The sequence below is a fragment of the Haliotis cracherodii genome, unplaced genomic scaffold (assembly GCF_022045235.1).
Source record: "Haliotis cracherodii isolate W230 unplaced genomic scaffold, xgHalCrac1.p SCAF_10, whole genome shotgun sequence".
NCBI classification, from domain to species: Eukaryota; Metazoa; Mollusca; class Gastropoda; order Lepetellida; family Haliotidae; genus Haliotis; species Haliotis cracherodii.
In genome coordinates, this window is record NW_027266265.1 from 45,802,327 (window position 1) to 45,825,502 (window position 23,176).

General features: G+C 37.5%; 1 protein-coding gene across 1 annotated transcript in view; it reads left to right on the forward strand.

The window, feature by feature from the left end:
• The first annotated feature begins 1,046 nt into the window (after nt 1–1,046).
• LOC139454435 (acid phosphatase type 7-like) overlaps nt 1,047–23,176 on the forward strand; it is a 40,085-nt gene continuing 17,955 nt past the window's right edge. Inside the window, exons 1-3 of the mRNA XM_071236136.1 lie at nt 1,047–1,426; nt 20,602–20,810; nt 22,956–23,048. Coding sequence (XP_071092237.1) covers nt 1,306–1,426; nt 20,602–20,810; nt 22,956–23,048 — 423 coding nt within the window. The 5' untranslated portion in view covers nt 1,047–1,305. The remainder of the gene's footprint in view (nt 1,427–20,601; nt 20,811–22,955; nt 23,049–23,176) is intronic.

The following is a 23,176-nucleotide window of genomic DNA, read 5'->3' on the forward strand; positions in this document are numbered from 1 at the left end:
TTACTGTCCTTTGTCGACGGATATTTAATCATAATTAACTTGTTTTCATCGCAATATGGCTGAAATATTGCCGATGCGATGTAAAATTTTAACTCACTGACTCACTCACCAGTACGTATACGGATAAAATTCACAAACGTGCACATAAATGTTTTACCCTTCTTTGTTTACCAGAGTGTTTGTGATGTTTTGACCAAAGTTTTGATGTTCGTAATAAAGAAGTAAACACACATAACATGTTAGTGAGTGAGTATGGTTTTACGCCGCTTTGGGCAATATTCCAGCAATATCCCGACGGGGGACACCAGAAATGGGCTTTACATATTGTACCCATGTCGGGAATTTAACCCGGATCTTTGACGTGACGAGCGAAAGCTTTAACCACTGGGCTACCCGACCGCCCCTCCTAACATGTTAACTGAAAAAAAAGTAAACACAATAACACAAACCATATTTATAGTTTTTACACACTAATAGAAATGTTGCTTCAAACATCTCAAGCCAAATACTAATTAGGTAATACATTTTAGGCAATTCTAACTATAAGGATCATATGGAATTCGTCTATTTATATGCTCATGATGCCAATCACTGGATTATCTGGTCCAGACTAGATTATTTAAAGACCGCCGTCATATATAGCTGGAATTGAGTGCGGCGTTATACAACAACAACTAAACAAAAGGTATTTTATCGTTCACAAATGATAAGCGTTTTTAAGGCTTTCTTGTTTGAAAAGATAAGATAATATTCTACATTTATCTTAACATGCCACGCACCTGTATTTCTGAAAACCGCTGATAAATGCATGGATAAGTTTGGAGGTTTATAACTAATTTTTTGTACTCATCATTGTCTTATCAACTGAACCACAACCAATGTCGACATAACCAGATAACCGGTAAATGAATGTTACATAATCAATAGACAGGGATGCAAGCTGTTCACAAACTCCAACGGGGGCAGCCAGCTGTCTAAACCCTCTTTTTTGAGGTGTAACACGTTAGATTGCAATACGCATGCGCGGCGACATTGACATTGGAAAAGTGTTTATATCGATCGGGGCAAGAATTATTTCGTTCAGCGGATAGGCTTCGCGTAGATTAGCCCTACATATGTTGTCGACACGCGTCACGTGGATCCCATGTCGTGCTTTGTGAAGAAACTATCAACAGGAAGGGATGCGACATCCTGAACGTGTGATTCTACCAGTTGGCTTGTTGTGAGCGTGTACGAAAAGTCGTATCACTCAGGAAACGCAAGTTGTTTCAGTTCTAAACTTGGGTGTACACATCTAACAGGACGATGTTTCCAGAAACTGGTGTCAGCACTTGGAGCACACGTGGACGACAGGTCGGAACACTGGTACTAGCGCTTTTCCTCACGAGCACCAACACTGCGACATCCACAATCGATGTTGACGAAGGTGAGACGTTGATGTTGACGCTTTCTGACTTCTCTAGTCATGTGCATCATCATAGTGAACATACACAGGAACTCGTTATTTTCAGTGAATAAAACTTTACCCCCTATATAGACGTAGAGACTATATATAGGGGATATATTTTTATTTACCTATCAATATCGAGTTCCTCTGTTTACATAGTATAGTCAGTCAAATCCAAATTTCATACCGCAACATGTCATCATAAATGGTCATAAAATATATAACATTTTTAATTTTTCTTTGGAAATTGCCTTCACTGTAACCATGTTAACAGCCGCATGGGTCCAAACGTAAATGAAATATAAAGATGTTGATGTGTATTCTTACGGTGGCCCATCTACCCGCAACTGGTGAGATCATTTTTCACTGTATGCCTCTATATTTTGTCAGATACTTTTCGTTTCAAATTGGCCTACCACGTGCGACCAGAATTACTTCCAGATCAGTGTCCTGGCAATTGACAGGTTGGAGATTGTATCCATAAGATTGAACTTTGATTCTAAAGTAGGTATCAGCTGGACGATGAGCAATTAAAACTAGGAGTATCTGGCAAAATATAGAGGCTTACAGTGAAAATGATCTTACCAGTGGCGGGTATGGGCCACCGTATATTCCTGCCCATGATAAGACATTTGGTATGGTGATATATGGGAAACAAAAACTGAAAATTTGGATATTCACCTCATACTGACCACATATGTTTCTGCTCTCATAATGATTTTCAATTTAATCTGAGCCCCACTCAAGTTTTGGTACACACTTTAATACCTTAAAATTAATCAGCTTTTTGTATGATAGAACACACTCACTCACTGTTAAGCAAATTCGACCCACAACTTTCAAAAACATTAAACATGACCAACAGCTGGTGCTCATGTGTTATTGCTGTCTCAACAGCTTCTGAATATTGTCACTACATCGATACTTTCAAGCTATACTTTACGAGGGATAGTCATGATAATGCTGCAATATATTTCAAAATTTGATACCGGTTCCTGATATATCAAATACTGTTTATGTAGAAATATTGTAGTCATGCGCTTATCTTGTTTACTTAACATGTTCAAGTGGTTCATGAAAATTATCAAGCTGGAAGGAAAGTTGAACTTTGTTGCAAGATATTGATAAGTACCAAACATAACATTTACGTTTCTAAAACAAATCTTGTCTGATACACGTACAGCATGTCCGCTTTGGCAGCTCGCTGAATAGATTAGCTTTTCTTATCTGAAAGACTTAGTGAATGTTTTAGTTACCACAGCCAGTAAGAGGCACTTACCATATTCACTGTAATAGTTTACACACAGTTACATACCCCCATGTACACTGCTGTTTTTTCTGTCATATACTTGGGGTAAAACGATAAAGCAAGGTCACGATATGATGTGTATCACGATACATAGATCATGATACGATACGTATTGTGATACACATATTTTACGTCAGATCGAGTGGAGACTTCTTGAGTGTAAATATTTCAGAGCAAGTTCAAAAGGAAAATCTAGCTGTGGACACATGTTCTTATCGTCTACTTAAGTGGTGAACTTGAAAAAGTAATTGCAACACATTTTGCAATATTTGACTGACAAAATTGCTGGGGTGTATCATCTCACCCCTGGGCGGTCAGGTATCCTAGTGGTTAAAGCATTCCCTCGTCACGCCAAAGACCTGGGTTCGATTCCCGACATGGGTACAATGTGTGAAGCCCATTTCTGGTGTCCCCCGCCGTGATATTGCTGGAATATTGCTAAAAGCAGTGTAAAACCATACTCACTCACTCATCTCACCCCTATCACAAGCTATGGACTGTCCTGCAAAATTTAGAGCTTAGTCCTTGGTACTGACAGATTTGTGTAGTAGCTGAAGAAGGGGTGCTAATTGAAGCGGGGCACTTGATCATGTTAATATGGTAAATCAAAAGTAAAAAACAACACAATGTTTGCAAAGCGTAACACTGACAAAATCAAGAATATCGAGGCACATGTTGTTGTTTTTATAAAATAATGTAGGCAGGTTGGCAATGGTCACATGATGGTAGATAAATAATTATGCATGCTTAGGAAGGAATCTAGACTGGCTTCAGATGATAAATCAATATACTTATCACCACCATGGAAGGAGGACTTGCGATATGTTGTTGAGAGGAGTGTGCTCCCTTGACTATATAGATGCAGAGATGGAAATTAATCAAGCACGTCTACGAGCATGAATAATCAAAACATATGCATATAATATAAGTATTGATATCCCCAAAATGTTTGAAGCTCTACTAACCATTTACCATGTTTAACATAAGCCAAATTGGTCAGCCTTGTGCTAATTTCATTGCCTGCAATGACTCATATACCGTATTCGACTTAATAAGCTCCCCGCTCTAATAAGTGCCCACAGTGATATTTGCTAATATATTGGCAAGTGAACAATCCCAATTAGCACCCTTCCGATTTATAAATGTACACAAGACTTATTTATTCATGTATAATATGCACTTGTGTGTTATATGCACCTTAACTACGGAAAAATATATCTGTCATGTATAATACGCACAGACTTTTATTTTGTATCATTTCAGGCTGTCAGCATAAACCACAAAATTTACGATCTTTGAACTCTTTCACCAAAATCATATTCTAATAAGAGCCCCCTATTTCTAATTTTGAGTGCAACCTGGGTGCTTATTACGTTGAATACGGTAGGTTGTCTGTCTTCGCTTGACCTGGGTCTTGTACGTTGTTTTTATTATCAGTCATGTGAATACATTAATTAAGGAACATCTTGAATAGCATTATACATTCTCTTATTTTGATTAAACTGGTTGATTAATTGAAAACAAGGTAAAATGGGAATTGGAATGTTAACATTCTGTTCCTCTGTGTTCAGTGCTGTGATACTTTGTTGGGGAGGTAGTTGTTATTTGGGCCAGTGAAGACCTGGGATAGAATAGGTCAGCAACCCATCCTTGCTGTAAAAGGCGACTATGCTTGTCGTAAGAGGCGACTAACAGGATCGGGTGGTCAGGCTTGCTGACTTGCTTGATGCATGGATTGCATGGATCGATGCCCATGATGTCAATCGCTGGATTGTCTGGTCCAGACTCAATCATTTACAGACCACCTTCGTATAGCTGGAATATTGCTGAGTGCAGCGTTAAACAACAAACAAACAAACTGTGGTTTATTTGTCTTTTATCATTGTTTATTGAGACACAATAGAGTTGGGAATTTGTTGAATTTATTGAGTGAGTGAGTATGGTTTTACGCCGCACTCAGCAATATTCCAGCAATATCATGGTTGGGGACTCCAGAAATGGGCTTTACACATTGTACCCATGTTGGGAGTTGACCCCGGGCCTTTGGCGTGATGAGCAAACGCTTTAACCACAAGGCTACCCCTCCGCCCCTGTTGGAAGTGGTGTAATGATACAACAATACAGTATTGTATCCCAGTACAAGGCCCACAATACAATTCAACGATTTACAACCTCTGTGCTGCTGCTATACATGTGATACATTTCATTACAAGTTATATTGGTGTAAAAGCATGTGAATAATAACAGTAACCATGGTAAAAGTACTGTATCAGGAGGGGCAGTCGGGTAGCCTAGTGGTTAAAGCGTTCACTCGTCACGCCGAAGACCCGGGTTCGATTCCCGATATGGGTACAATGTGTGAAGCTCATTTCTGGTGTCCCCCGCCGTGATATTGCTGGAATATTGCTAAAAGCGGCGTAAAACCATACTCACTCACTCACTCACTGTATCAGGATATACATCGTATCAAATCCAAAGTATCAGGATACGTATTGTATCACGACCCCACCATATGGTTACACCTCTATTCGAAGTCCATACAATAATGAATGGTCATATTGTAATACACCATGTATACCACCATGTGTCACCTCAGTGGTTTAGTGGCTATAGTGTGTGCCCAGAGAGCATTCGGCCAGTCATTCGTTCCATGGCCACATCATACCAAAAGACATTAAAAGGTGGTTCCTGTTGCCATGGTTACCCAGCCTGGCGCTTGACATTAAGGGGATAAAACAAGGACATGTCGGCTTGGAGTCAGTATACTTGGTCTGAGTGGGGTGTCCATGTTAAACTGTGGTATGGTATCTCCGTCGACTAGCACTACATGTCCAGTCTAGTTCAAGCAGCAACAGACGCGCATGCACATCGCAATATAAGTGCGTCGCAATAATCTTGAACACAACATTACACCTAATTTCACCACATCTCACCATGTATACGAGGCGGCAGCAAAATGTCAGATATAACGAGAACATCAATGATTGCTTAGTTTTACAGCAGCTTTCAAATGTCAGTTTTAATGAATCATCAATTATTGCTCAACATGTCTTTTTGTCATACCAAGCATTTATATGTTGTCTGTTTTACAGTAAGATAATCAGAATGCTTTGTTCTAGGACACTGTTCAGACAGCAATAGTATCTTTCAAATCAGGGTTAAGCAACTTATATATATATATATAAAAACAAAGGGTCAAACTAAGAACCATGTTTCATTATGCCTGATGATCGTTCGCAATACCATGGGTGCGTGAAACTCAGAGTTGCAAAATGATATAAGGAAAGTGTATTCAAATCTGTATGTATGCTCTACTTTGTATTGAGCACTCTCTTCTGCAATTGGATCATACTTGTGTATATATATATATATATATATGATTTGGGGAGTAATGTATGTGTGTATATTATCAGGAAATATACATGTATGGTTTAGTTATATGTGCATTTATTCCTATTTATCAAACGATGCCATTTTCCAGTCGAGGTATAAATGGTGCAAGGAGTGCCATATGGTGGAATGACTCATGAAGTATTATTTGCTAGATTGATCATGAACAGTATGAAGACATGAAACGTTTTATGGATAACAACTTCTTTGACGTTTCAGGGCTACTAAAATTCATCTTGCCTCTTCATCATTCATCTGATGTAGGGCCAAAGAGTAGCCCTGAATTGTTGTTACAAACAACAAAGAAATCGTTATCCTTAAAAAGATTCATGTGTTCATATACTTCTAACTTCTTAATGCTTTTCCGGGTGGTGGGGTAGCCTAGTGGTTAAAGTGTTCGCTTGTCACGCCAAAGACCCGGGTTTGATTCCCCACATGGGTGCAGCGTGTGAAGCCCATTTGTGGTGTCCCCTGCCTTGTTATTGCTGGAATATTGCTAAAAGCGACGTAATATAATACTCACTCACTCACTCACTCACTCACTTGATGCTTTTCAATATGATCAAAGACTAAATTGATAATGTTGATATATATTTGAGTAAGCAGACAAAGTGGATTTTGAATTTCTTCATCCAAACATGCTTGGTCTACCAATTGCCCACCCTTTAAGTTTTTCTGTGTGAAGAATCAGAAAACCTTGGCCCCTCTACTGATCGTTTGTCATTGAGGTGGCTGTACAGACAATTGGATAGTCAAAATTACTGTGAAACCATTATTTTACCTGATAAAATTGTGAAATCCGATGGTTCCTTGACTACTTAGAATTTTAGACAGAAAACATGAAGTAATGACTAATCATGCTAATACTAGTAATAGCGTGTAATGTATTTCAGTTACATCTTGAGATTTTGCGCTACTCGCTTACTGTGACGTCATGTCAACTGCATTGCAGTGTATGCGCATCTGTGTCTGTAGCGTGTTACAATATCCTAATACTGGTGTACTATGTCTATACATTGCAGAGGTCACTTTATTTTCTCTCGTGAGTAGCATTGGAATAATGCCTACATGGTACTTGGGCTGGAGAATTTAATTGTGTTATGCCTTAATATGATGAAAAAGTGTTACATATTATCTTGAAAAATTATCCTTTGCATCTCATGATGAAAGGAGACATATGGTGAATTATGCCCAATCAGCATTCATCACATTCCTGAATTGTATCGTTAAACCTTTCAAAAATATTAAACTTGACCAATGGTTCACTTCCAGTATTATGAAGAAACATAGCATATAAAAGAGAAAATCAATTTTATTTTTAAATATCTCTTTCGGGGGTTTGGGCTCCTTGTTTAAATCTGTAAAGTTTTCACAGTGGAAATCTCACTTTGCTATATTCAGTTTTAAATGGGAGGGAGGGAAGTTCTCAGTCATATTTTTTTAAAATGACTTATTGAAATACCAGTACGTGTATATACACTTGATACGTGCTGCAACCATATGTTATACTCAACAAAGAACTGGGTCATCACTGACGTAGACTGACTGACATCTGGTTTTTGAAATGAAAATGTTTTACAGGGAAAAAGAGATGTTGAGTTGGCTTAATACAATATACCTGAAACTGCAGTAATCTAGACTTGCCATCTGTTCTAGACTTGAATGGGCTGAACTGGATATATTTGCTGCAGGGTCTGTATGACAGACTACAGTGTATGACTTAATGTGATCATTTGTTTATTTATGTAGACAAACACTCTGAGAGGCAATCTCAAAATTAACATGCTCAAGATTTTGAAAGATGTTATTATAAATATTTTTATTCATGACTGAGGAATATTCATGCTTTTCAAAAGTCAAATAAACATTACAGGATTGATAAAGGGTTTATTAATTCTTCTTTAAAAACTGAGAATTAATGCAGATAATATGAACTGTGGGGCTATGGAAGCTTAAAAGGTATCGGTGTTTCCATAAGTTAAACTTATCCAGTTGCAGTGTGAACAGGTCAAAGGGAGTGTGACAATTTGGTTACCCTCAGTCACGATGTTTCAGTTCAAACAAGGAAATCCCACCTTAAATAAACAAAAAACTTTACTAATACATCTTTTTAGATTTGTTGTTGGTAGTGATAATTAAGAGCCCCCATATACATTTCTAGGACCCCCAACATAATTGCTGTAAGTCCCAAGGACACACAAATGAATTGACAAAGTACCTGGCTTAAACCATTAGAGTTAATTTTGTTACAGTCAGAATTCACATCAGCAGGATATCCTTTCAATTGCTTTCACTGCATCCTGTTTATTGCCCTTTGTTCTGTTGGTAAATCGAAACCGCTATGTTGAGATGTTTCAGATAAATTGTTTTCTGTTCAAGTTTATTGTCAGTCACAGTAAATTGAAAATATTGATTAGTTTAGGCTTGGTAGAATTGTCTGCCTGTACTGTATCCTGTATACAGATTTACCCAGCTGTTGCAGACGTGACAGCCATATTGGATGTCTCACAAACACCTGAAATGCTGCATGAAACAAAATCTATTGCAGATCATTGGCAGACGCAGACACAGTGTCAAGGGTCTTTTTCTCTTTGGAGTTTTTGTAGATCTCGTTCTTACTCTCTGAGTTTCCGATTATGTTCCCAAAACATAGGGTTGGTAGTTAAAATAGATTGTTTGTAGGGATTTAATAACGTGTATGAAACTGTCTGGAAGCATGAATTATATCAAAACTGATAAATGGTGCTTTTCTTACTGAAAAGTCAAAGGGCTGACCTTATTTTCTTCCCTATGTTGTCCTGCTGTGTCATTTACTGTCCAGTCTCTTCATGGGTACACTCGTCCTTAAAAAGGGGGAACACGTGGACCAGTGATTTAAGGATTCACTATTCTTTGTACTCAGTTGCCTCCCTTAGCCATGCCATGATCTGCTGATCATTGATTCAAATAATTCTCCTTAATTATATCCTTGGTCTGTCAGCATCTTACCCATGCTTGTGACCAGATATTGCAGCAATCTGGTAAACGTCTTCAGCCAGGGCCTTGTTCCACAAAGCGATCTTGATCGTAAGCCTATGATGAAGTATTGGAGTTACGACCAACTTAGCTCTAAGAACGCGTTGTTGAACAGCTTCCAGGGCCTTGTTCCACAAAGCGATCTTGATCATAAGCCTATGATGAAGTATGGGAGGTACGACCAACTTAGCCCTAAGATCGCGTTGTTGAACAGCTTCCAGGGCTTTGTTCCACAAAGCGATCTTAGTTCTACGCTGATCGTAAGCCTATGATGATCTATGGGAGTTACGACCAACGTAGCGCTAAGATCGCTTTGTTGAACAGGTTCCAGGGCCTTGTTCCACCAAGCTATCTTAGTTCTTAGTTGATCGTAAGCCTATGATGATGTGTGGGAGTTACGACCAACTTAGTGCTAAGATCGCTTTGTTGAACATGTTCCAGGGCCTTGTTCCACAAAGCTGTCTTAGCACTAAGGTCATCGTAACTCCCATGCTATAACATGGGCTTACAATAGTTGAGCGCTAAGATCGCTTTGTGGAACGGAAGCCAGAAGATTTGCCTTATTCCCTACCGTCAAGCTTTCCTTACTAGCGTTTAACTGAAATACTCTCAAAGCGACATAACATCGATCAGACTCAATCTCTTCCAGAAAATTCCACTCTCACCGTATCAACCCTTCTGAATGCTCAGAGCACCTGTTGCCCATGTAATTACACTGCCTGATAGATTGACTATAACCCAGCAGGTAATGAAGGATAGACTTTGTTCTTTTATATTACAATTCCTCTGGCTGCTTCCCTGCTTGCTCATCTGCATATTATTAAGTCGGACGACATGTGGATAGGAAAATGACAATATCCCACTAGGGTCGTTGTTTGTTTTATTCAGACAGCTGTGAATGTTTCAGGAATATTTATGGATGTCACTCCCATAAATTGATTAATGGCTTTAATAATCCAAGCAATTTTCCAGGTGCTAGCACATGGTTTTCTGTTTAAATATGGGATTATGAGGGTGGTGTAAGTGTACAACCTTATGGCATGTATAATGTGCCATATCAGTTGTGCTAGTTATTGAGAGGAATTTCCACGATTTTCATGTCAAGCTGTCTGTTTGGTTAATCAGTCATTGTTTATAGGATTGTTGAATCTGGAGTGTACGAGGGTGGTATAACGGTCACTTCAATGCATGTATGTAATAATTAACAATGTATAGTGCTTAGGCCACACTGTTATATTTTAAAATTGATGGAATTTTGCTGAATAATTACCTTCTGTAAGTCAACATGAAAATTAGGATAAATTAATGTGTTGTTCAATATTTTTGTTATTTTATTATTTTTGTGGGGTAAAAATTGCTTGGTTTGATCGATTTAGTGAGAATAGAAAATAAGAAGGTGGTATAGCTGTCAGTTCATGGCATGTATATAATACTTCAAAATGTATAGTGCATAGACCACACTGTTATATTTTATAGTTGATAGAATTTTGCTAAGTAATTACCTTCAGTAAGTGAAAATGAAAATTAGGATAAAATTAATGTGTTGGCCATTATTTTTATTATTTTATCAGTTTTATTTGGTAAAATGTTGCTTGATTCGGTTGGTTTGGTGTGAAAAAATACAAATAATGTTTAAAGTGTACATGTTGTTGGCTTTTTTATATTATTGACATTGAAAGGCACATCTGTCGCTGGGTTTTGTCCACTGCTGAGACCGCATTTTATTAACGCATTTTAACAATGCATTTAATCAAATATCATCATGATCATGATGTAAGTTAATATTTTTGTTTTGTTTGAAGAACAGAAGAAGGAAGAAAAATAATGGTTTATTTTTTTTCTTTTGTGGCTTTTTACACCCATTGGTTTAAGTCATAATCATCCACGAAATTAATGACATGTCACCTTAAGGTCTATAGTCTGGTCATGCAGTTTGATGTTTAAAAAGTGTTTATTGTTTAGAAATTGTGACTGTCAATCATTGATTGTTATTGAAATAAGTGTGTCAGTAAACAAATCATTACAATTGTTTGAATGTTTATTAAGATAGGTGAATAAAGGATTTTAGTGGAAAAATAAACCTGCTTCAAATTCTGACGAAATGTTTCATATGGATTTTATGTGTTAATCTTATTTTTACTTTTCTTATTTTTCTTGGAGGCCTGTTGTCAGCCCAAGTTCTGCAATAAATGTCAGTATGTATTCCATAATTAGAATAAACAAATCCTGTTTTACTTAAATAACCATAACCAATAAAGAGAAAATACTTTATATTATCTTATCATTTAGACAATGAGAACTGTGAGTACATTGAAACCAGCATCCTAGAATTAGTAAGAATACGACTGTATTTTGCTGAAAAAGCCACAATCAGAACGTGAAATATATATTTAGTTGTGGTTTAATTGCCCCACCACTCTGTGATAGATTAGCAAAGCAAGGATGTCTGATGATATCCAGCCACCAAAATCTACCAGGAAGTAGCTGTTTCCTTTTTGAATAATTAATGATTAAATTCATTTTATGCCCTGAGGCTATGTGCAAACACCTCAATGTCTAATATATCCTTTTTAGTTGATTTATGAGACTGTTTTCCTATTAGATGAAATGAAAAAACACAAAATATTTCTTATCCCCTGTACGTAAGAAATGGTGAATAATATACACATGCACAAAAGTTAAGCGCCACCATATTCATAGTCTCTTGATTTCACGTGTGGGAATCAGAAATATGAAATATGATGATGTATGACTGAATTAGGCTTCCATAGTTTCATGAACCCAAATTTGTCCAGATACCACGTGTTGCTGCAGTTCCCCTACCCTATAAATAGTGAAATTCAAGTTTCATACACGTGGCTGCATTTTGCTCCTGTGTGAGATTCCCCTTCCAATAGAGGTTGAAAATCAGCCATGGTGAGGAAAAAGCTAACGAATGCTGAAAGATGGCAAGTTATAGGCATGAAAAATGCTGGCTCACTTATAATCTAGATTGTGTGTCATCATGCTCTGCATGCATGGTCATTGTTCATGATATCAATCACTGTTTTTTCTGATCCAGGCACGATTATTTTCCCATGGCATATCTGAATAATTGATAAATTTGGCGTTAAAAAACTATCACTGTTCAGCTACATCGCCAGTGAAGTAACAGTCAAGATGTATCAAAATTAGAATTGTCTGTGCTCTGCTATGTCAACTGACTGTCTACATGAAATAGTTATATAAAAGACATCCATGTGTAGAAAATCAATATGTACATAGTAGAGTGAGTGAGTATGGTTTTACGCCGCTTTTAGCAATATTCCAGCAATATCACGGCGGGGGCCACCAGAAATGGTCTTCACACATTGTACCCATGTCGGGATTTGAACCTGGGTCTTCGGCGTGACGAGCGAACTCTTTAACCACTAGGCTACCCGACCGCCCCGTACATAGTAGACAACCTCACTGCTGATGATCAACAGGTAACTTGAATAGACGTGCATGTTACCTGCAGCCATGATGGTTGCTCTTGTTAGGATCTAATCACAGGGGGTGGATAGCCTTGTGTATATGAAGCCCAAATAATTGTAATTTACGTTTTTCAAAAGAACCTATGCTCCCCTGCTGTTTTCATATCGAGGAGACCGCCTCTGTGGTCTAATGGTAGAGCATCTGAACGGAAGTGCATTCAAGAATCTTGAACGCAATGTTAGATCCCATTTCACCTCACCTCATATAAGAAAAGGACTTGCTTTTTGTTTCATCTAGACTTGTCTAGGCTTTTAATACAAATTAATTGATAAAATTGAAATATCAGGTGCCCGACTATCAAAGTGATGTGAAGTGGAAATGGTTTTTTTTCTTTGGGGAAACCTGCATGGGAATGGTGAAGATGAATCATAAACAGGGTGGACCTGGGATACAAATGAAATGGTATTCTACAAGCATGTTGTGCTGCCATAGATAGCAGGACCACCTTCCAGGTGTTGAACAGGACACAGGGACAGCTGTTGCTGTCTATAACAGCAGTGGTTGGACCCTGGCTCATTAGTCTGCTCAAGGCTAGACGTGGCGATCATCATCAAGATCCTGGAGATTCATCGATGATTGTGAACATGATGATGATGATGATGATGATGATAAAGATCCATCACCAATTTCCTCCTGTGTGTAATATCAAATTTAATGGCAATTTGACTTGTTTCTATGGTTAAAAGCAAGATTCCACGATGAAATTTTGAATTTTGAATGGGCAGTCAGAGGTTTCAAATCACAATAATCACTTCTTATTCAGCTGATTTTTGACAGCCATGTCATTGCGGAAGCAAATATTCAGAGCAAAGTGCTTCTTTCATAGTCATTGTTGGTGGTCATTTTAAGATAATTATACGTACACTTGTGGGTTACAATTGCAGATTTGTGGTTACTGCAATATTTAAAGTATATATAGTCGAACCTTGTGTTGAAATTGCATGTGTCGGATTACTGGTTGTCTCGAAATCATCTTCTGCTCCCTGCAAATTCCTTCTATAATCATCATCATTAATACTCGGATCTGTCGAAATGGATGTGTCGAATTCCCAGTTGTCCCAAAGATCCAAATTAAGCATAAAATTCCTGTGATGACTCAAAGAGTTCAAAATATAAAACAAGCACCCACACTCGCCAAACTTTCAACTCACTTCTCACACAATTGACTGACCTCACTGTGAATGATGCAATGACGTCAAAGGTAGGATTTTTTATATTCCTTCTAACCACAGGCCAATATCCAGTCAAGCACATTTTACATCAGTGGTCCACGCTGAATACTGTATACACATCCGTCGCAAGTTATTTAAGTTTTCTCACGCGACTGCTGATGACATGTGAAAATTGACAATTGAGTAAAACGGATTAAGATTATGTTAGTGGATCTAATATTCAATACAACATGTACAACTTTAACATTGATCACTCAATCAGATGGGGAGAGTGTGATCAATGATACGGCTGAGTTGCTACCCCATCCACTACCAGCAGCCAGGATAATAAAATTAATGTTTCCTTAAAATCTGGCGTTATGTCTGGTCCTGGCAATATATATGAATATATAAATTTGGTGCCTTTCTATATCCAACTATTTAAGGACGTCATATCTTGACGTCATAATAGAGACGTACTTTGCAGAATCAAACCATGTGAACCTTAGCATTATCTTTAGGGTTGCCCACTTCATGTTGGCCTCCGAAGTTACTATGCTGTAAACTTCCAATGTGTGTAAAGTATAATGATTTTAAATATTAACCATGTTTGAGTGTATTCAACACCATACTTTGTTTGATGGCTATTATAGCTAAAATGGATAGAATTATCATTAAACCGCCCGCATGTTATCAGAAATGAGCAGGCCACTGTAACTTGATAATGCCCTCATATTGCTTGATGACAGGCCATTATCCGACCGTTGGTAGGCGACGTCATCGGATAGGGAACGGTGAGGTCATGGTCAATAGTGACGTCGTCTGGTTTGTTCTCTGGGGTAACCATATTTGTAAAAGTGGGTCAGTGACATTCGTGTTGATTGCCGTAAATGTTTCCAAACCGATATTGTTGTTTCTTTTTATCTGATCATGCTTATGGCAAATGCCATCTATTTTAGCTATAATAATGGTAACGCTTTTTTTCAGGGCATTATCATTTGCAGAAGCCCTCGGTCTTTTCAACCGACCTCCTTTGTTGGGCAGTTAATGGAAGACCTCAGGCTTCTGTAAATGATAATGCCCTGAAAAATAGCATTACCCTTATATTAATGGTGTTTCATTAATTCAGTCGACAACCCACCCAAAAGATTGCACTCAAGCCTTGCCACTTTTCTCTATATCGTGTATATCTTGTCTAACACCAGAGAGTTTCACTCAATGTTGTCGTGGTCTTGATGGTAGAATGAAGATTAACATACTGATTTCAATGTAGTGGTAGGTAGGGTATCTGTACATTTTACCTCACTATCTTGAACATTGGAAGCCTCATCCGCTCGTTCATTTATCATCTATTTAATGACTCTCCCTGAAAAGGCAAAACGCAAAATTATAAAATATCCATTTTTTCATGACCCTTCCCAGGGGCGGTCGGGTAGCCTAGTGGTTAAAGCGTTCGCTCGTCACGCCGAAGACCCGGGTTCGATTCCCGACATGGGTATAATGTGTGAAGCCCATTTCTGGTGACCCCCGCCGTGATATTGCTGGAATATTGCTAAAAGCGGCGTAAAACCATACTCACTCACTCACTCACTCATCTATTTAATGGCATATTCATGATTATATTTATAACTGTATCAGCCAAACCTCATCACCTTTCCACTTACCATGCTTACTTATTCAGTGAAATAATTAACCTATTAACTACTCTAGGTGAGGCCATTATGAATTAATTATGAGATTTTTTGCATTTTAAAAAACAAAATGTGAAGGGGGCTTGTGCTGTAATTTCGTATGTTTGTACCTTTTTTTGCCAAACCTTTAAAGGTATCTGCATACATTAACTATGTTAACAGTCGACTGTGATTCACTGCGAGACTACTTGGCAGAACCATGTATATGGTGTGTCCTTGCCTGTAGATACTTGGGGGACAATGAGGTTATGTGTGGCAAGGTGTCTGGGAGCGCAGTCTCATTGAAATGAGATCTTATTTCTCTCTACTGCTAAACAAAGATCTGAGGAGATCCATTACCATAACGACAGGTCATGTTGGAACGACCGTTCTTCCGACCATTCAGAGTGTTGCTTTCCAGGTTGGGAAAGTCACAGTTATTCCAATGTTTTTCTAATCTTGCGACCTTGAAAAGGTGAAGAGATTTTCCATAACACGACTAAAGTACTGCCACACAATCTCAGCCGTCTATTAGACATTCCAGAAGTTTTTTATCAGTTTTCAAATTTTGATTCGAGATTTTTATCAAAAATATTTTTCATAGCCTAGTCTGGATCTGATGTCACCAGTTTGAAACCAGTGCCGTTAAGCTCAAGAAAGCTTCTTTCTGATTCACTAACGTTGACTTCCTGTCACTCATTTCTTTGGTTGGTCAAAGTGTGTGAAAGGTCGCTCTGACTTGACCTGTAATGGGATGCCCTCAGATCTTTATTTGAGTAGCTGGTTGTGCAGGAGGTGATAAAAATCCAATTATTTGAAATCTGAAATCTATTGAATGATCTCATGAAATATACAACATAATTCCAAATAATCATATGAATAACCATGGTTAAACCAATTGTTATACAGTTTGTCATGTATGAGCTTATAAGTAGTTCAGTCATTATTCTGCATGCAGGCCTATTTAACGTTATTGTTTTGATTTAAATAAATTGCTTTAGTAATGTCAGCTTGAAATCAAAACAGTCCCTTTTACTTTTGAAGTAATAGAGAATCTAACCCTTGTGTCTCTTTATGTCAAATATATCAACATCAGTCGATATAATACAAGTAATCCCATTTATTCTTGTAATAACAGTAAATAGAACACAGTAACTATAACACACTAAATATAACACAGTAAATATAACATAGTATTAAATATAGCACAGTAAATATAACACAATAAATATAACACAGTAAATATAACAGTACAGTAAATATAACACAGTAAATATATCACAGTAAATATAACACAGTAAATATATCACTTGTACCATCAAGCCTGTGAAAATCCTGGTTTGAATAGGCCTTCAGCAACCCATGCTTGTCGTAAAAGGCGACTAACATGATCAGGGCCCACTTGCACAAAGTGATTATAGCGCTAAGACTATTGTAAGCCTATGTTAAAGTATGGGAGTTACGATCATCTTAGCGCTAAGATCGCTTTGTGCAAGTGGGTCCAGGTGGTCAGGCTCGCTGACTTGGATGATGCATGTTATCGTTACCTAACTGCATGGATCGATGCTCATGATGTCAATGACTGGATTGACTGGTGCAGACTCGATGATTTACAGACCACCATCATATAGCTGGAATATTGCTCAGTGCAGCGTTAAACAACAAACAAACAAACAAAACTTGTACCATCACAGCAAATATATCAGTTAAGTCATAAGTAATAACCTTTTTAATCTGGTAATATCACAGTAATATCACAAAATCATATATAATAACTCATTTAATTCGGTTATATCATGACCAATTTAATCTGGAAATGACACAGTTAAATATCACAGTTAAATCATAAATATTACCAATTTAATCTGGTAATATCACAGTTAAATCATGAATAATTACCCATTTAATCTGGTTCATGTCACAGTTAAATCATAAATAATAACCCATTTAATCTGGTTCATGTCACAGTTAAAATATCACTTGTACCATCACAGCAAATATGTCACAGTACTAGAACAGTTAATACCTGAATAATATCCTGGCAATATCACAGTTAAAACTTAAATAATAACCCATTTAATCTGGTAATGTCACAGTTAAATCATAAATAATAACCCATTTAATCTGGTTCATGTCACAGTTAAAATATCACTTGTACCATCACAGCAAATATGTCACAGTAATTGAACAGTTAATACCTAAATAATATCCTGGCAATATCACAGTTAAATCGTAAATAATAAACCATTTAATCCGGTAATGTCACAGTTAAATCATAAATAATAACCCATTTAATCTGGTTCATGTCACAGTTAATATATCACTTGTACCATCACAGCAAATATGTCACAGTACTAGAACAGTTAATACTTAAATAATATCCTGGCAATATCACAGTTAAATCGTAAATGATAACCCATTTAATCCGGTAATGTCACAGTTAAATCATAAATAATAACCCATTTAATCTGGTTCATGTCACAGTTAAAATATCACTTGTACCATCACAGCAAATATGTCACAGTAATAGAACAGTTAATACCTAAATAATATCCTGGTAATATCACAGTATTCATGTTACTATTGCCCTAACAGAATTCTATAATGTGCACACTAATCGCATGACAATACATGTATTTTTATACATCATCAGGCAAGTTTTCAGGAAAGGGGTTTTCTCCATGTGATAACCGGTTTTTAGCGGTACTGCAACAGTTGACTTACAATTATAGTGTGCATCGATTGTGAGACAAGAATGGGGAAAAGTTATGAATCTGAGAATATTACCCAAACAGCCGTTGTGGGCATTACCAGAGTTTTAATTTAAGTTGCCTTAGCAACCACTTCAGGAAAACAAGAAGCCAGCTGACACACGTCTGGATAGTAGTAATTGTCGTTAACTCAACCAGTTGTACGATTTGTGTTGCTATCAGTTTTTATGCCATGTATATTTTGACTTAATAGATGAGTAACTATGTTTTATGATTGTGAAAAATAATGATTATCTGCATATTTATTGAAGCAACCAGCATGAAATGTATCATACCGCGGATCTGTCCTTATGACGAATGAGCATCATGGCTGATGTGAGGCAGTGATGGTGGCCGACTGTTCGGATGACTGGTGTTGATGGTTATTACATGTGTGTCACACTATGCAGGGGACAGCAGGTGCTTGTGAGCCCAGATCAAGTCTAACACAGGCTGGGATACTGATTGTATGAATAGTGTGCTTGCTTCTACTTATGTTGTATATATAACAATTAAGTTGATGATGGTTGAATGTTGGTCCTCATGATGCTTCGGCCAGTGGTAAATTGTAGAATTTGCTCTGCCTTTTTCGTGCAATGGAATCGGTTTCGGCAGATATTCAAGATTGTTTTTCTGGTGTTGACCTTTTAAAGTTTAACATGTTAAGTATGCTGACCCCAAAAAGACACACAAATACTGAGGGGTCCGGAAACCGTCATATGCGCCGGACATGTCCGATTGGGAATCTCAAATGTCCGGTTTAAAATATTGCTTACCGGACATTAAAAAAAGTATTGTCCGGACATTCTTAAATTTTGACCAGACATGATCAACAGTTAGGACTGAGCAGTTTCTGTCGGCAGTTGTAACACAATGTAGATTATCTACTCTGACAAGCTTTGTTTGTTTTGATTGCTGTAAATACATCGTACCTACATGATAGTCCAAGCGGTCAATCACTGTAATAGGCAATAAACTGAGTTGACTCTAATTAATCGAGGATTAATTACTGAGAACATCTTGTTAATTTGAGTGAAAGGGTTTACAACAGTACATAAATACCTTGCATCATTGATGTACCTTATTATCCTCACAATGCTACGATACGTAACCTCAGACAAGAAGCGAAAGCGTGACGACAGCCACTCAACCGATGCAGATCAGTTGTATTTGTCAAATACCATACATGTTAGTTAATATATGGAGAATTACTCATATTTAAGAAATATTAGATTGGTTTGATGCATAAACGAACACACTGGTATATTGTGTGAACAGACACTCATGAACGCATTACATGTCACATCATAGATGCACCATTTGCCTTGTGCAAGACTATAGCGTGTAAAGTTTGGAAATCACGTGCATTTCAGCATTTCGTGATAAGAATAAAGTCATTCTGAGGTAACACTTGACTGATTGTTAGTTTTGTCGTTAATTGGTACACATTGGAAACGTCTCTTCTTAGCGTGCATACTTCTCTTTATGTTTCTATGGTTCACATTTCTTTTGGCGGTGAGTATATAACGCTTATATCATATCTCAGAAATTATATTGCTGTTGTCATCCGGCCAGAAATACATGACTATTAAAACAGCTGATTTTCAAAGTGCTGTGGATTTTTCTCTATCTTGAGCGTTGTTGAGTGTGCAGGAATTCAATTATGGGATATGGGGATGATGGGAGAGAGTAGAGTTGTGTCCCTTTGCTGCCAAATTTTTGTCAGTCCCAACTACCGTATTCGACGTAATAAGCGCCCAGGGCGCTCTCAAAATTACAAATTGGGGGCTCTTATTAGAATATTATTTTGGTGAAAAAAAAAACATAGTTGAAAGATAAATTTTGTGGTTTGTGCTGACAGCCTGAAATGTTTGTGAACGACAGATATATTTTTTTCAAAATTTAATTGCCCATAAATAAGGGTGCATATAACACACGTGTGCGTATTATACCAAATAAGGGAGTCTTGTGTACATTGATCAATCGGAAGGGATGCTAATTGGGCTTATTCACTAGCCAATATATCAGCAAATATCGCCATGGGCGCTTATTAGAGCGGGGCGCTTATTACATTGAATACGGTAGTTTTAATTCTTTCAACATTATCAACAGTGTTTTCTGCATTCATGGTTGACAAATTGAGCGATGTCATGTTCGGGACTACCTTACTGATTATCGCTGATGCTTTGTTCAACAACAAAGATTTATAAGGTACTTTATTTGCCGGTCCACAGGGACTGACAGTCACATGAATTACCGGTCCAAGATTAATTTTACCAGTAATAAAATGGTAATTAAAGGTAAACAGGAACACTGTTCTGGAGGTATTTCATGATGTCTTCATCTGTTTCAGAGCGATGTATGCCAGAACAGGTTCATCTGTCATATGGCAACGCGCTGTCAGAGATGGTGGTAATGTGGGCGACACCCAGCAACTGTTCTACAGCTCTGGTGTATGGAGACTCAGAATGGGGCTTCCATGACACAGCTGAAGGCAAGACCATCAAGTTTGATCTGAAGAACCCCAGCGGCGTCCAGTATCTACACCAGGTCAAGCTACAGGTAGGGGGATGTTTGACAAGAGGAAGTGACATTGCCTGTTGAGGAAATAGAGGTTATCACGCAAGTGTGTTTGGGGATGGTAAATATCCTGCATTAGGAATAAACATTGTATTTAGCGAGCCTTGTTTCGAAATTTATATCTCCAAAGTTGCCAAAAGTTATAAAATGCCTTAGCTACATCACAGTTAGAGACTGATTTTCAGTATATTAGACTGTACTTTTGATAATGATAGCAATTATCCCTTTAGTTTATCCAGATTCCCGAAAGTTAATTCTGACTCGATCGCGGAATGACAAGGGCGGAGCCATGTTTGTTTTTAAACACTGAAAGTAGTCCCTACTTGACCTTTGAGAATGATATTTGCATCTCTATCCGCATATGATCCCAACGGATATTGTTTTTTATCCGTTGGCTTTATCCTGCCGAGAAACCTACCCATTATATGATAAAGAACGTTATTTGTACATACTGGGTCCATTATCTGCTTCTGAACAAATTTAAGATTCTCAAATTCCGAAGATATGGTACATTGCATATCTAGAGATTTGTGTCATTTGGGGCTGGAAATACCAAACTATTATGCAATCCCATTATTATACGATCTGGTTATAAAATCGTGTTCATTGTATATCTGGACTTATGTTTGTGAGCATGGTGAGATATTTTATTAATTTTATTCAAATTTTCATTCAATATTGTTTACAATAATTTTGGCGAAATTGTGTCAGATTACAGCTATTGATGCCTTGAAACAAACATTAGTTCTCTTTAAAAGTCACTTTTCTGGCAATGTGACTATTATATGTCAACATTACGTTTTCACAATCGAAATACACATGGCGCGGGAAGTCCCTACGGTGACTGGTCAAATTGGTCCATATGTCAAAAATATCCTCCAATAGCAATCAGTTGTACCAAAGTGTTACGCTTAAAGTTCTTATAATTATAAATGTATATAGTAAAAGCCGCAACTAAAATAACACGATTTTGGAATATAAAATTCCTGGTAAAATAATAATTTCCGATACAGTTTGTTCAAAATTCTTTGAAGTTGTATCAATGGGTACTTTTTGACTGAATCACCGGTAGATTGCTGCGAGAACGTGTGCACAGCTGATTACTATTTCCGGCTTAGTTTACGAGAAAATACACACGGTAATCTTCATCTCTGCATATAAAAAAATGCCTTGGAGAGCCAGAAATACAATTTAAATGGTAAATCATCATGTCTAACAAAGTTTTATATCAAATTTTATATTTTTATCGACCAAGTTTGTTATACCTGTTCGTTCACCTGAATTCTCTGAAACCAGGGATAGATCTATGACGTGTTTCATAGCATACAACACTCGATAGATACATAGATCTAATATATATAATTTCAACCTATCGGGATGTAGGTCAATGTGCCTGTGGTGATTGATGTTGACCAAATTTTAAAATGTCTGGTTTGCACTATTTCAAATTAGACATCTTGCAGTCACAGTCGGACAAGTCCAGCGCACAGACCGATTTCCTGATCCCTGGTCCTGACATAGCTGAAATATTGCTGACTTTGCCGTAAGACAGCAAGCAAACAAAGAAAGCATACAGTGTCTTTATGCTAGTCACTGGTCGGTGATTTGTTTAGGACTTTCAGCTAAATGGCAGGCAAATTTTTAAAAAGATTTATTTTTCAAAATTGGGTGTTCTTATTTCTTAAATTTATAACTTTTTAGCTTTGAATTCAATAAAATATTGTAAAACCACATTTTTCTCTGAATTGTTCCTGTTATCAGTGAAACAAATATAAAACGTCAACGCCAGAGAGTAACCAGTTTCTATTATCCACTAGAAGCAGATTCCAATTGGCTTTAGGGCAAATAACATGAAAATTATATGAATGGGTTACTGAAAATCAGTGATGACATCAGAGGGTCATAAAAAGGGTAAGCATAAAACGTTAATTTCATAATAATCTACATTGATAAATTCCAAACCTTTTCGCTGACTTTGCCATAGACCCTGGAACAAAATGTGGCCTCTGGGAGGACCTAGTTGACCCACTGCTGTTAAGATTGTGGTCTACAAACATCCAGCATCTGTCCTCCAAACTGACTTCATCTTGCTAGCAGTGTTGCAGTGCATGTTGAATGTTGTTTCAGAATCTGAAAGCAGAGACAACGTACCACTACCGCCCTCTCAGTAACAACATCGGTGCTGGCCCTTTCTACTTCAAGACTCCACCAACTGGACAGGTACCCAACATAAATATACATTTGCAGGTGCAGAGACTTCTTTTTGGAGCAGAGCGGGTGCATTTTGTGATTTGGCAATCCGCTTCAGTAATCATGTCATTTTGTTGCCAATTTATCACCAAATGAGT